General features: G+C 57.7%; 1 protein-coding gene and 1 long non-coding RNA gene across 4 annotated transcripts; both read right to left on the bottom strand.

Annotated features, from left to right (window-relative positions):
- Positions 1-956: 956 nt before the first annotated feature.
- On the bottom strand, positions 957-7,957 carry IL15RA (interleukin 15 receptor subunit alpha). 3 transcript variants are annotated; one of them, XM_035332496.1, is made up of 8 exons: positions 7,739-7,957; positions 3,535-3,723; positions 3,344-3,421; positions 2,632-2,826; positions 2,404-2,433; positions 2,039-2,096; positions 1,573-1,915; positions 957-1,167 (listed from the first exon to the last, which is right to left on the bottom strand). In XM_035332496.1, exons 1-7 carry the CDS (start codon positions 7,809-7,811, stop codon positions 1,804-1,806), a joined length of 735 nt encoding a protein of 244 aa, XP_035188387.1. In that variant the 5' UTR covers positions 7,812-7,957; the 3' UTR covers positions 957-1,167; positions 1,573-1,803. The 3 variants fall into 3 exon arrangements, with proteins under 3 accessions (XP_035188387.1, XP_035188397.1, XP_035188408.1); XM_035332506.1 differs by having other exon boundaries at positions 2,632-2,823; XM_035332517.1 differs by lacking the exon at positions 2,632-2,826.
- A 1,887-nt stretch (positions 7,958-9,844) lies between these two features.
- On the bottom strand, positions 9,845-12,206 carry LOC118170380. Its single transcript, XR_004752686.1, has 2 exons — positions 11,514-12,206; positions 9,845-10,367 (listed from the first exon to the last, which is right to left on the bottom strand). It is a non-coding gene; the product is annotated as an uncharacterized LOC118170380 (long non-coding RNA).
- Positions 12,207-13,395: the final 1,189 nt, after the last annotated feature.

Genomic DNA, 13,395 nt, shown 5'->3' with positions numbered 1-13,395 from the left:
CTTTGTAGCCCTTCTTTAGACACTCTCTGATAGTTTCATGTCCTCCTTATACTGTGACGCCCCAAACTTCACACAGTGCCTGAGGTGAGGCTGCACCAGCATGGAGTGGAGCAGGCAGATGACGATGCCCTGGCTGCTACCAGAGCCCTGTGCCATGAAGAGATCAAAACCGAAACCGATGCAGGCAGAGACCTCCTGGACATCAGCCTGGAGCCACGAGCCGTGCCTGGCTGGGAAAGCTCCCGCATCCTGTTGACTTTCACAGTTAATCACTGAATGGCAGCTGCTTCGCTGGCTCTTTTCGCTTTCCAAGCGCCAGCTCCAGAAAGGCTTCCTGCTCACCTAAACATGGGCAGAACAATGCTTGGAAGCTAAATGGAACTGCAGACGCCAGACCAGGGACCTCCTGTGCTCCCTTCCAGCCTCATTTATTTTCTCCCCACCCCATGGCACTGGGGAGAAAAAGGGGAGTGAAGTGCCATGACAGGAGGCCTTGCTCGGCCACGAGTCCCTACAGCAGAGCGCACAAACACGAGGACAAGAGACAGAAGGGAGGAAAGGACGTGATTTATGAGACACCTCCTGCTTCCCAGCTGCCTGATGAAGACTCTTGTGCCTTCCAGCGGAGCCAAACGGGTCGTGGCAGCTGCCACTTTGCCTCCAGAGGACGGCAGTGCCCTTTTGGGGCAGTCACAGGGCCGTGGCAGGGCTGGCCAGCAAGCCCTGGCTGCTGCAGCGGGGGATTTCACCCCAAACCTGCTCCCTCTCCCCATCGTCGTGGAGGCCGAGACACCCAACTAAAGCATCGGCCACTCCGCGTGCGTTATTTTTATATAATATATATATACACGTTTTTATATAAAGCGTCACCACAAAGCTGCCTGTTCTGTAGCAAGGGGGAACCGAGTGGATAACAACCGGTAACAAACGGGTGGAGAAGGGAAAACCTGCAAAGGGAAATTTTCCCTAGGTCGTGCTTTCAGGTTTTGGCAGTGTCTGTAGCGAGTCGCTCCTGCTTGCGCTCCCCTGCAAGCAGCCGGAGCCGGTGGGCACCTGGGCTCGGTGCCGAAAGTGCCCCCGAAGGATCCCTGAGTTGTGTCCGAGGGGCCCTGAGCCGCAGCAGGCTGGTGCTGGAGCTCTTCGCTGCGGTCGATGGCTTGGGGGTGGCTGAAAGAGAGCAGAGAGGGAGTCAGAGCGCAACAGGATGCTCGCCTGGGTCTGCAGTGACCGTGAGCAGTGGGTTGGGGGCAGTTTGGGGTTAAAGCAGCTCTAGGGATGGCGTCTGGCTGGCCCAACTCTGGCCCAGGGAAGGGGCGTGATGCGGGGCAGAGCGGTCTGGTTTCAATGCCAGCACACAAACCCCGTCCCCTATACCCCAAAATGTGCTGACCACGATCACCCAGTCTGCAGCAAGGTGGGACACCCGTGGGTGTCCTGCTAATGGTCCCTTGCGTCACGCTCCTCTGGCCCGTGTTTAAATACCTCCTGCTTTTTGGCTCCCGGCTCAGGCCACCCACCACCTCCACCACCCCGGGGTGCTCCCGGGGCTCGCCCAGCAGAATTCCCACCCACCTTCGGCCGACGGAGCGGGCTCTTCCATGACAGTCACTTGGTCAGGCTGGGAAAAGCAGCCACGTGTCCCCGGGGCGAAGATGCTCCATGCGCAGGGCGGCTGGGGACGGGGGACGTGCTCTGCCCCACGCCACTGCCACTCGGGGAAGCATCCGACTATCCGGCCCAGCCCCGAGCACCCTCCTTGCTGGCCGGGCTGGCAGGTACACCGAGTTGCCCGGCCGTGGGTGCTCAGCCCATGGGGAAGACGCCGGGTGGCACCGTCTCATCGTCCTCGGCTGCGGCGGCGGGAGCCACCATGGGGATGGCCGTCCCCGCCACCGTGTAGTCCTGCTGGGCGCTCCTGTGGACGGGAGAGGAGCGTCGTCGGCACCCGAAGGGTTCTCCCCAGCTTTTAGGAAAGCTCAAGGGACAACAGTGGCTTGTCACCGGCGTGGAGGGACCACGCGGGGCTCAGCACACTTACGTTTTCATCCTCCAGCAGCAGCAAGCCACAACGCCGGCGATGACCAGCAGCGGGAGCCCTGTGGGAGAGATGAGGCAGCCGATGAGCACCTTCCAACGCACGGCCAAGGGAGCAGCCCCGCTCAAAACGGTCCCACAAAGAGCCAAAAATGCGTTATGCGCAACTTTTCACAGCGTATTTTCAAGGTACCCGCCCTGCCGGGGGAAGAAATGGGGATGCTGCATCCTGCCCCCCTTGGAGGCATCGCCTGTGCAAACCTCGCACAGCTCTGAGAGCGGCTTTTAGGGTAAAAATACAAATTAAATGAGCCCGCGTTTGCCAAAATGAGCTTTTTTTTTTTTTTTGCTCAATCCAGCGCTGCTTACCGATGGAAGAGGCCAATATCTGGGCAGAAACTGAAAAAGAAAAAAAAGAGAAACAGAGATTTTAGCCCCAGAGTTGGGGAAGCCCAGGAAAGGGGAAGATGCCGGGGGGAACAGCGTTAAAAAGGAGCTCGGAGAGAAGGGGAAAAAGCACTGAAACGGTAAAAGAGCCTGCACTGACTGAAACGCAGCCCCGCTGGCAGGTTATCTCCCTTGGGGAGGTGAACCAACCTGCAGCGTGGTCCACGGGGGCAGTGGGCAGCGGGGTTGTCCCCAGGGCCATCCCTTTTCCTGGCGGAGACGTCTCCAGCAGCGGGGACGTCGCCGGCAGCGTGGATGTCTCCGGCGATGGCCCACCAGCCACCGGCGGCACGGGCGTTGCTGCTGGAGAGGGGCTGGAGGTCGGAGCGGCGCCGGTGGTTCCTGCTTGGGGAAAGGGTGTAAAACCCTTTGAATTTGGGGCAGTTTTCAGTGGAGCTCTGGGCAGAGCCCTTACTCCGTGCGCGGCCTCGCACCGGATCCAGGCAGGGGGGTGGCAAGGGTGACGCAGCCCACCCCACAGCTATGAGGTGGTGGAAGGTCACGCAGCTGGGTTACTCGAGCATGGGGTCAGAGAATCGTAGAGGCATTAAGGTTGGAAGAGCCCTCCAAGATCATCTGGTCCAACCATCCCCCTGCCACCAATGTCACCCACTGAACCACGTCCCCAAGCACCACGTCCAACCTCTCCTTGAGCACCCCCAGGGACGGTGACTCCACCACCTCCCTGGGCAACCCGTCCCAACGCCTGCCTGCTCCTTCTGAGCAGAAATGTCTCCTCATTTCCCACCTGAACCTCCCCCGGCACAACTTGAGGCCATCCCCTCTAGTTTGGCTTTCCACAACGCTTCCTCACCACGGCCAGGCAGCCCCAAACATGGGGCCGCATTCACCCCTTCCTCACCTCTCTGGGTCGTCCTCATGGTGGGCAGCACGGTCGGCAGCTCGGGGCTGGGGGTTGGTGGGGGTAGAGCCGGGTCCCCTTGGGGAAAACACAACGTGGAGACGCCGTCAGCGGCAACGCCACCCCGCGTCCCCCCTCCGCCCCCGTCCCCGCCGTCCCCCCGTCCCCGGGGCCACCCGGCGAGAGCTTACGGATGCACTGCAGGCTGGTGTGCGTCCAGACGGGCTTGGCGTTGTGGAGGACGCACTGGATGAGGCTGGAGGTGCCGGCTTTGCGCTTGTAGCCCGGCTTGCAGGTGTAGCGCAGGCAGGTGTTGAGCTGCGTGGTGTTGCCCGCCTCGATGTGCGCGTTGGCCACGTCCTTGGGGCGGCTGCATCGCACTGGCACGGGGGAGGGGGGAAACAAAGAAATGAAGATGATAACGGGGGCACGAGGGGCTCTCCTGGCTCACCGTGCCCACCGGTAGGGGTCCCATCCTGCTGGGGAAGGGGTGTGGGGCATTGGTGCTGCCCCGGGGCTGGGAGAGCCTCATCCAGCACAGAGCCCGCAAGCGGAGGTGGCTGTGCCTGCACGCGGGGCACGGGGAAGGGGGACGGCGGTGTGCCACGCACGGAGCCCCGGTTACAGCCGGGTTTCTGGCACGTTTGTGGTCCCTTCGAGCAGCTCCTTTTAGCAGAAGAAAAAGCCTTTTAGCAGAATTTCTCCCCCTGCAGCGAGCTTCTCGGTCAGCCGCGTCCCACCGCCAGCCGCCGCGCTCCGGCTCCGCTCCCCGCCTCTGTTCTCCTCCCGTTTTGCAGGACGTGAGAATTCCCAGGCGCTGCACGAGTCCTCCTGCTGCTTCCCGGGGGTTGTCACCCCACTGCTGGCTGCAACCCACGGCCCTGGAGGTGGCCAAAATCTGACCGCCACGTGGCCAGGCAGCGGGACGGTGGGGATCTGATTTATCCCTTCCCTTCTCCCCAGCAGCGCTCGTGCTTCCCCTTTAGCTCCGACTCGAGGTCGGTTTTGCAAGAGGGCGTCAAGATTTCGCTTCCTTTTCCCTGGCGCGATGGAGAAAGTTTCCCGGCGGCTCCTACCCCGAGGCTGTGCCCTGGCTGCGGCGTGGGAAAGGCTCGCGTGTCCACGACCTGTCCCCCGGCCTGGGCGGAGCGGTGACACCGCGGGGCACGCACCGACACCAGGAGTCGAGGCGGCAGGTGAGGTCCCAACCCTTCGCAGTGGCTCTGGGAAGCGCAGCGGTGCGGCGGGGACGGGAGCGGGGTGTCGGTAGGGCCACAAGGACAACGGGGTTGGGATTGCAGTGGTGGGGGGTGGGAGGACAACAGGGACGGGAGCACGCTGGGGATGGAATGATGGTGGCAATGGGATTGGGAACGCAGTGGGGGACAGGGATGGGAGCACGACGGGGAGAGGAGCGTGGTGGTGATGGGGACAGGAGCGCAAGGGGTTTGGGAGCATGACAGCAGCGGGGACAGGGATGGGAGCACGATGGGGACAGGAGCGTGATGGCGATGGGGACAGGAGCACAACAGCAATGGGAACGTGGTGGGGACGGGAGCATGATGGAGATGGGAGCGCGATAACAACGGGGATGGGAACACAACGGGAATTCCCATCACGAAACCAGCGCAAACAATTTGTGAGCAAACCCCGTCAAGGCCTCCCTCTTCCACGAGCCTTCCTTCCTCTCCGGGGTCCATTTTGGGGCATTTCCACCCGCTCTCAGGGGCACAGGGCGCGTGCCGCCGCCGCCGCCGCGCTGGCAGCAGTGCCGCAGCTCCGCAGCACGTGTTGGCAAAGGCGCAAAGGAAGCGGGCAGCCAGCCAGGACCTGCTCAACCACCCTGGGAGAAGCCAGAGGGCAGCTTCGGGTGCTGCCGTGTGGGTATCCCTCATCCTTCAAACTGACAAGCCAAATCACACGGAAATAGAGGCTGCTTGATGCTGAAACGCCCCGATTTGTATCCGCAGCACCTCCCCGCGGAGCCCCAGCCGTGCCTGGCGTGGTCCGAGCCACCCGGGCTGTTTTTTTCCTCCCTCTTCTCTTCGTTTTGGTGCTTGGGCAGGTCCGTGCCGTGTCCCCCGGTGCCGGGATGCCCCGAGATGCTGCAGACACCATCGCCGAGGTCCGCTCACGACAGCGGTGACATTTCCAGGAGGAAAACGAGGCAGCGCCACGGGACGGCCTGCGGCACGCTCGCGCGGCAATAAACCTGCAGCGGTGCCATAAAGTTAGCGGAAAGACCTTCCGCTGCCAAAAACCAAAACGAATGCAAAAGCAAAGCGAGCGCAGTGGGAAATCCAGCCGGCCAAAGGGGAGAAAAGCTTCGGGGGGGTTCAGATTTGCAGCTGGACGAAGCCCCCTGGATTTGGTCAGTGCCGGGGACTGGCGTGCAGCCAACGCTTCCCAGGGTTTGCTTGCCCCTTCCAAAAACCAAGCCATCTGCCTTCTGTTTTCCTAGAAAACTCAAGGAAAAGCTCACAAAACTGCCGGCATGGCCACAAGCATCCCTCTGTTGATCCCCGCTCCTTCCCAGCATCTCAGGTTGAGTTTTGCCATTCATTTGCCAGCCCAAACGCTCAAAAACTCATCGCGTGGGAGCGAGCTGCTGTGCTGGGCGCACACCTCGGGTCCAGGCGGGTTTCGGAGCCCGGATTCCCCGTTCCCACGTCGCCGAGCCGTCCCCCTCCGGCGTTGGGGGGCTGCACAACCCCAACGAGACATCAGAGAATCCCCACGGGGAAAGCTTTCCCATGTGGGTGGCTCCAAAAATCGTCAGCGAAATGAGAGCGGGTCCCGTTTTCCGTGAATGTTCTCAAGAACGCGAGCCAAAAAAAAAAAAAAACAACAACCAAAGAACTGGAGGAAAGAGAAATTTCACAACTCTGTGCCGGAGACCAGAGAATCCACGGAAGGCACCAAAACCACAGAAATAAGTACAGCTTTTTTCTTTTTTTCTGTTTTGCAGCTAACGTGCCCCAAAGCGTGTGAAATCGAACAGCCCGGGGCTGCGAGGAAGAGGGGTTAGGACGGCAACACCCGACGAGGAGACACCGGTGGGTTTGTCTCTTAGCGAAAAGGAAAAAAAAAATCGCTCCGCGTTATAAAATCAGGCGTGACGGTAGCGGGAGGTGCTGAGGAAACAAGCACACGTTTAATTTCCACTGGGATTCAGATAAAACTGAACCCGCGCGGCGCTGTCCCCGCGAGTCACCTGCTGAGCAAATCCTCAAACCCCCAAATCTGCACCCAAAAAAAAAAAAAAAGAAAGGTCGAGTTCGACCCCACGCCCCGGCTCACCGCGCTCTGTGCCCCCCCGAAGCGATGTCCTGGTGGGATCAGCGCCGCCGGGAGCATCATCGGTGGGGCCGGGGCAGGAGGTGCTGCTTTCGGGGGAAAACGCTCTCCCACCTTTCGTTAAGCCGCCGGCATCGCTGCGCTGCGTGCACACGCCGGCCGGTTGGAGATGGGAATAAACTCATTTTCCAGGGCGTTGCTGGTTTGGCGGCCGGCAGCCAGATAAAGGGAGCACGAAAGCCGTCGCGAAGCTCTGCAGGGGCGCCCGGGCTTATTTCCCGTGCTTTCAGGCGAACCTTTCCGAATCCCCCAGTTTTTGGCTCATTAAGCAGGGCCGACAGGCGCAGAGGAAGGTCTTGCCGCCGGTGCGAGCGTTTCCCCAGGGCTGTCAGCATCGCTGGGGCTCCTCTGACGCCGCGGCGCCGGTTTTCCTGAAGCCGCTTGGGAGAGGCGATGCCAAATTTCCACAATTTCCACAATTGCCACAAAAATCCCGGTCCGGCGGCGATGCCCGGCCGCGGCCACGAATTGCCCCGAGCCCCGCGTCGCGCCCCAGCTCCGTGCCCCCCCCCCCACCGGGACCCCCCACCCGTGATCCGTCTCCCGTGGGGAGCAGCGGCAGCACGCGGGTCCTAAAATCGCCCCCAAGCCTCCGGGGACGCCGGTGGGGATTTGGGGTGGGCGCCCGAGTGGGGCAGGCGGGGACCCGGTGGGGCGTAAGGGGAGCTGGGGGAGCAGCGTGGGCACCCGTGGGTGCAGCGTGGGCACCCATGGGTGCAGCGTGGGGACCCGCGGGTGCACGGTGGGGACCCGTGGGAGCAGCGTGGGCACCCGTGGGTGCAGGGTGAGCACTCGGAGTGCAGCGTGGGCACCCGTGGGTGCAGCGTGGGCACCCCGGGAGGGAACCAGGGAGCCCCAGGGCGAAGCGCAGCCACGCCGGCAGCCCCCGGGCGCGCACCCAGCGAGCTCCGCGTTCCTCCCTCCCCACCGGGGCACCCATGGGTGCCCCCTAGGGACCACGGCGGGGGCTCGGGCAAGGCGAGCGGCGGCCCGAACCCCTCGCCGGCAGGACGGGAGCCCCGGGGAAGCGTCGCTTACCGGTTTCGCCGGCGACCCAGGGCAGCAGGAGGGCGACGGCCCCGCAGAGCAGCGGCAGCAGCGGGCGCGCCATGGGCGGCGGCACCGGGCCGGGGGCCTCAGGGCTCCCCCGGGGGCTCCGAGGCGCTGCCCCGCCGCACGCCGCCACCGGCCATGGCCCTTCCCTTCCTTTCCCTTCTCTTCTCTTCCCGGCCCGGCCCCTTTCGCTTTCGCTTTCGGCCACGGCTGAACCCGGCGGGGACGCGCCCGCCCCGAGGGGATGGGGCCGGGAGGGGGGAGGCACCCCGGGAGTGGGGGGTGGGGGTGGGGGTGGTACGGGGGTGCTGTAGCCAAAAGGGGGGAGATGGGGTACCCCAGGGGGGTGCAGTACCCAAAGGGGGGAGATGGGGATTATCCGTGGGGATGCAATAGTGGGGGGGGAGATGCTTTACCCCAGGGGGATGCAATACCCAAAGGGGGGGCCGGGAGGAGGATTCTTTACTGCAGGGGGTTGCAACACCCAAAGGGGGGATGCAACACCCAAAGGGGGGGATGCAATACCCAAAGGGGGGATGCAACACCCAAAGGGGGGGATGCAACACCCAAAGGGGTTGTACAATACCCAAAGACAGGACGCGATACGTGAAGGAGGGAGATGCGTTACCCCAGGGGGGTGCGATGCCCAAAATAAGGGACTGCAACACCCAAAGGGGGGGATGCGATACCAGGGGAAGAGACGTTAACCCAGGGGGATGCAATATCTGAGGACGGGATGTAATAATCAAAGGGGGGATGCAATGCCGGGGAGGGACACATCGCCTGAAGGGGGATGGAGCCAGGAGGAAGCGGTACCAGGGCGATGCAGTATCTCGGTTTGTTTTGGTGGCGAATAGGGGAGAAGACAACAACAACAACACAACAACAAAAGGGGGAAGCTACCTGAGGGATAACTTTTCACGGCCGATTAGAAAGCATTCAAGAGAAGCAGGTGAACTCTCCCTCTGCCCACCAAGGAGAAGGCATCAACCCCTCCATTAACCTCCCTCAGAGCCAAAGAGAGTCGTGGCTGGTGGCCCAAGGGGTCACATCCAATCATTAAACCCTTCTGACTCGTATTTTAGAAAGCACACTTAATCTATGTACTCTGGACAGTCAAGATTTCACCTGATGAGTGTTGTGAAGCAATCAGCAGGTTAGAGTTCACAATGAGCTAAGGCAATAAATAGTTGAGGGCAATAACACCAGGATTTGGTAAAGAAAATCCTCGGCCTGCGAAGACTTCTGCAAGCATTCATTCAAAAGCCACATAGGAGGCGAGAGCATCACACCAGATTTTGGGGGAGGGCTTTTGTAAGCCTTGTTAAAAACAAGCCCTGTCTCTCGTAAACTTTGCTTAGGTAAGCTAAGGAGAGTGCAAGTGCTTCTGTTCGCCAAGCTGGAGAAATGCGGTGCCTGAGAACGGCACGTTTTCAAAAAACCAGAGCCGTCAAATGACCGTGGCTGCCGATTTCTAGCATCGTCCCCTTGAGCCCTGCCTGTTCCCTGTCCCAGGGAGTTCTTTGTGCCCTGTCCTCAACCCATGGTGCGAAAAGATCCTCCCCACCGCGCCCCTGCCCTATGCAGCAAGACAAGGAAGTGATCCTGAAGCATCCCTCACCATGGGACGTGGAGATGACCAGGGGCTGAGCTCGTCTTCTCTATTTTCAAAGGGCTTTGCCATCCCATGGCCAAGCTAACGACGTAAGAGTTGCCTTTTCAGTCGCTTCTGGCATCTGAGAAACAAGTCTGGGGCTGAGCTATCGTCCGCTGTCTCTCCACGCATCATTTTGGGGAAGGCTGGGCAGAAATAGCTGATGAGTTCTGCAAGTTCTGGGAGTCCCAAGTAATAAACCCTACAAGGCTCCTAAAGGCACCAGTGACACGCAGAGAACGGTGCAACGTGGCCCCAGTGGCGGTGTCACGGTGCGCACACACAAGTACGGACTAGTTTTGGTGGTGCCTGCCCCTTCTGTGCTTCATTTTTAAGTTCCTATGCAAATTTAAGAGAGTTTTGAATAGCCAACATTTCAATAATTTGCCTTGTCGGGTCACTTTATTACCTCTCGCTGCTGGAGTTTTGTTTCTTCCTCCTTGGCTACGTAAGGATTGTCTTACTGACTATCTTACTGAAGATTTTGGGGTAAGAAAAGCCGGATTCCGACCAGGAGTGGAGACCAGTCCCGTGTCTTCGCAGAGAGAAAACTTGCTTGTTCCAAGAGGCGGCACCGGCAGCGACGACCCCTCTCCTGCCAGGGTTAAAATGTTCCTTTGTGTTCACTTTCCAGCGAAAAGCAACGGAAACGGTTACTTAAACAGTGCAGTGCCCAACAATAAATCTGCTTTTGCTTTTGGGGATTCAGCCAGGAATTATTCATTTCTTATCAATTCCAGCGTAACCTGCGCCGAGCACGTATAAGCCCTGGGGATGTGAGATTATTATAAAATGCTCTTATCTCCCAGGAATGTGTTGGGGTTTGGTTCGTCTGTTCTGTTTGCATATGGTGAGTACCAAAGGTTGCTAGGAGCTATTTTTAAAGATCAGATTTGCGAGGTGGAGTGATTTCCCGTCAGGTTAGCATCCCTGCTCGAGTTTTGTGCCTAGAAGAGGCACCTGGGAAAAATCAAAATAGAGCCCTGGAAGAAAAAATAATAATAATGATAAAAAAGTTGAACTGTTTCCTTATCCAGGAAGCAATCACAGTGCTAATGCTTTGCCTTATGGCAGCTCCAAAACCGCTGAGGGTCGTGAAAGAAGCAGCTGGCTTTCTGGTACAGAAATAACAATTAGGCCTCCTGCAATTAGGTGTGCAAATGAGGAGTGCCGGCGCCAGGTTTGGAGAGGCAAAAGGAAGTGTGACCCACACCTGGGGTGCACAGATGCAAAAAAAAATATCCTACGGGTGCTGCAGGTGGGTTTTAAAAGTTAAATGTGTTGATTAATAAGGGGAAGGAGGAGGAGGAGAAAGAAGAGTAAAGAGAAAAAGAAGGAGAGAAAGAAGGAGGAGGTGGAGAAGGAGGAGGTGGAGGAGGACAAGGAGAAGCAGAAGAAGGGGAAAGGTGAAGGAAGAGAAAGAGGAGAAGGAGGACAAGGAGAAAGGAGAAGGAGAAGAAGCAGGAGAAGGAGAAGGAGAAGGAGAAGGAGAAGGAGAAGGAGAAGGAGAAAGAAGGAGAAGGAGGAGAAGGAGAAGGAGAAGGAGGAGAAGGAGAAGGAGAAAGAGAAAGGAGAAGGAGAGGAGAAGGCGAAGGAGAAGGTGAAGGAGAAGGCGAAGGCAAAGGAGAAGGACAAAGAGGAGAAGGAGAAGGAGAAAGAGAAGGAGGAGAAAGAGAAGGAGGAGAAGGAGGAGGAGGAGGAGAAAGGAGGAGGAATAGCAGGAGAAGCAGGGGAAGGAGGAAGGAGAAGAAACAAACAAGAAAAGCAGGAGAAAATCAGGAGGAGAAGGGGAAGAGAGAAGTAGGAGAAGAAGCAGGAAAAGGAAGAGCAGGAGGAATAGGAGGAGGAGAAAGAATAAAAAGAAGAAGAAGACAACGCAGTGCTCAGCGCTCTAGTTGGGACTGTTTTTTGCTAAGAGCCCAAACACGCTGCCTGGAGCTCACGTTTTTTTGCTGTAGGTTTTATGCACGGACACACATCAGCAGCTTTTCATTTCTGTCTGCAAGGTGGCAGAGTTCCTGGAACTGGGTTGGTTTCTCTGCCCAGAGGGATACCCTGGCTCGGCTCAGCAGGCGTGAGCCCCTGCGGCTCTTAAATCCGCGCTACCTGGCTGGAGGGGCTCCCGCACTTCCAAAGGCTGCTCCTGGGCTCGACAAGAGGATTTGCTCCGTGCCGGTGTTTCACCAGGCAGGACTTTACCACCAAGAAGTCCCAGGGGAGACGAGCGAGAGGTGGAGGGGCTGCTTGGCTCAGCGGGGATCTCCAGCGGGTTTTTTTTGGAAATTCAGCTCCGTTCCCACGTAGGGCGATGGGGTGGGGGAAGGCAGCGACGAAACCACAGAGAGGGGGGTTTCTGCCTCAGGGTTGCTCTGGGTCTTGTCCTCTGGGATCAGTGGCTTTGGGGAATTTCGGCCCTGAGAGCGTAAGGTCAACAGTGAGAAACGCCCGCAGCCTTTTCTCTGAGAAAGCTGGCAGATTTGGGCTGCGAACCTTCAATTTATGCGATCGTAGTACATCCCGGGGGGAACGAGGGATGAAACGCGAGGCTGTAACATCGCCAGCCAGAGGCTTGGACGCAACCCCTTGGCCAAAAACCACATCCCCAGGAGACTTCTCTGAAAGCAAAAATAATATTACTCACTTTATTTTTATTTTTTTAAAATAAGGAGGATGGAAGATTTCTATGGCTCCTCCCAGAAGGGTATAAATGTCTGTCATAGGAGGCTTTTTCCCAATTTTTCCTTTCCTTGGGGCGAAAAACATTGTGCGTGACGTCGTTCGATGGTAGGAAGCGTCACAAGGCACAGGCAAGGTGTGTTACATCATGCCGAAAGTCCCACTAACTTTGAAAAATGCCCTGAATTGTGTGAAATTGAGCTAGCCTGTGTTTGCTGTTGAAAGCTATAAATTATGGTAACCGGGAGATCTTCTCAAAAAAAAAAACAACCACTCGTGCAGAGAAAAATGGTGCTACAAAGGCTTGGGAAAAAAAAAAAAAAAAAAAAAAAAAAAAAAAAAAAAAACCAAACCACATTTTCCTCCTTTTAACAAGTTTAGGGAAACTCTCCTTGCCCTCCAGAAGGTGCCAAAGGAAACAACTTGTTACAGAGGACTAAAAGCTCGGGGAAAACAGGCTTAGGAGCGGCTTGGTTTTCATTTCACCGATCTTCTCCTCCGCCTGTAGATGGCTGAGGGTATTAAGCTTCGACTTGGCTTTACGATGAGATTGAGGGGGTTGCACAGTGCAGCCTCCCAGCTTGTCCTTGCCACGAGGATGTTTTTTTTTTTTTTTCCCTCTCTTTGGCCTGAGAAAATCAGTCCTCACAAGCGACGTCCCGCACCAGGCGTCCGGGTGCCTTGCTGGCTCGCCGCACTGCTTTTCTCGAAGAAGTCTTGGAGCTGGCAGAGAAGCTGAGAAAGCAAACAAACGCTCCAAGCTGGCTATTTATAGACCCTTACTCCAAGCCCTGGTTTTGGAGATGCATCGTCACCCGAGGAAAGGGTGGCCTAATACGTTAGCAGAGCCGTAAGGTCATTATTTGTGTTGGTTCGGAGCAGAAAGTTGCGTTATTTTTAGCTTTTCTCCATCCTGCTGCTGAGGAGAGGATTAAGGAGACGCTGCTGCTCCTGAAAGCAGTCGGAGGTGCAACCGTGATCATGTAACCATGATCTCCGACGTGTGTTCAGCACGTAACAGCTTCGGTGCCGGGTGCGTGTGCCGACAAGGCTAAAACAGGCTGGGGAAGCAGTACTGGTGGGTGCTGAGCCTGAGCAGCCAGGCAGAGTCAGGGGCTTCTGCATGGACCAGGGAGGCAAGCCTAAGATTAAAAGGTGCCACCGGAGGCAAAAGAAAAAGGGAGGGTAAAGCTGGGAGGGTTAAAGAGAGGAATTTCTTCTCAATAAGGCAAATTCTGGTTAGAAATGTTTCATCGCTGAGATGTGAGGTTACACAGAGAGCTAGGAGTTAAGAAGACAGACCACGATGCCA

Source organism: Oxyura jamaicensis, chromosome 1 (assembly GCF_011077185.1).
Source record: "Oxyura jamaicensis isolate SHBP4307 breed ruddy duck chromosome 1, BPBGC_Ojam_1.0, whole genome shotgun sequence".
In the NCBI taxonomy this organism is placed as follows: Eukaryota; Metazoa; Chordata; class Aves; order Anseriformes; family Anatidae; genus Oxyura; species Oxyura jamaicensis.
Note: the sequence above shows the minus strand (reverse complement) of the source record. Positions and strands in the feature narration are given on the sequence as shown.

What these genes read in the sequence shown, in the direction of transcription:
- IL15RA (XM_035332496.1), bottom strand. Translation starts at nt 7,811, where the DNA reads ATGGCGCGCCCGCTGCTGCCGCTGCTCTGCGGGGCCGTCGCCCTCCTG. An exon ending in CTGGGTCGCCGGCGAAACCG is followed by an intron (nt 3,724 to 7,738) that starts GTAAGCGACGCT and finishes CCCCCGTGCCAG; the next exon opens with TGCGATGCAGCCGCCCCAAG. An exon ending in TGCTGCTGGAGGATGAAAAC is followed by an intron (nt 1,916 to 2,038) that starts GTAAGTGTGCTG and finishes TCCCGTCCACAG; the next exon opens with GAGCGCCCAGCAGGACTACA.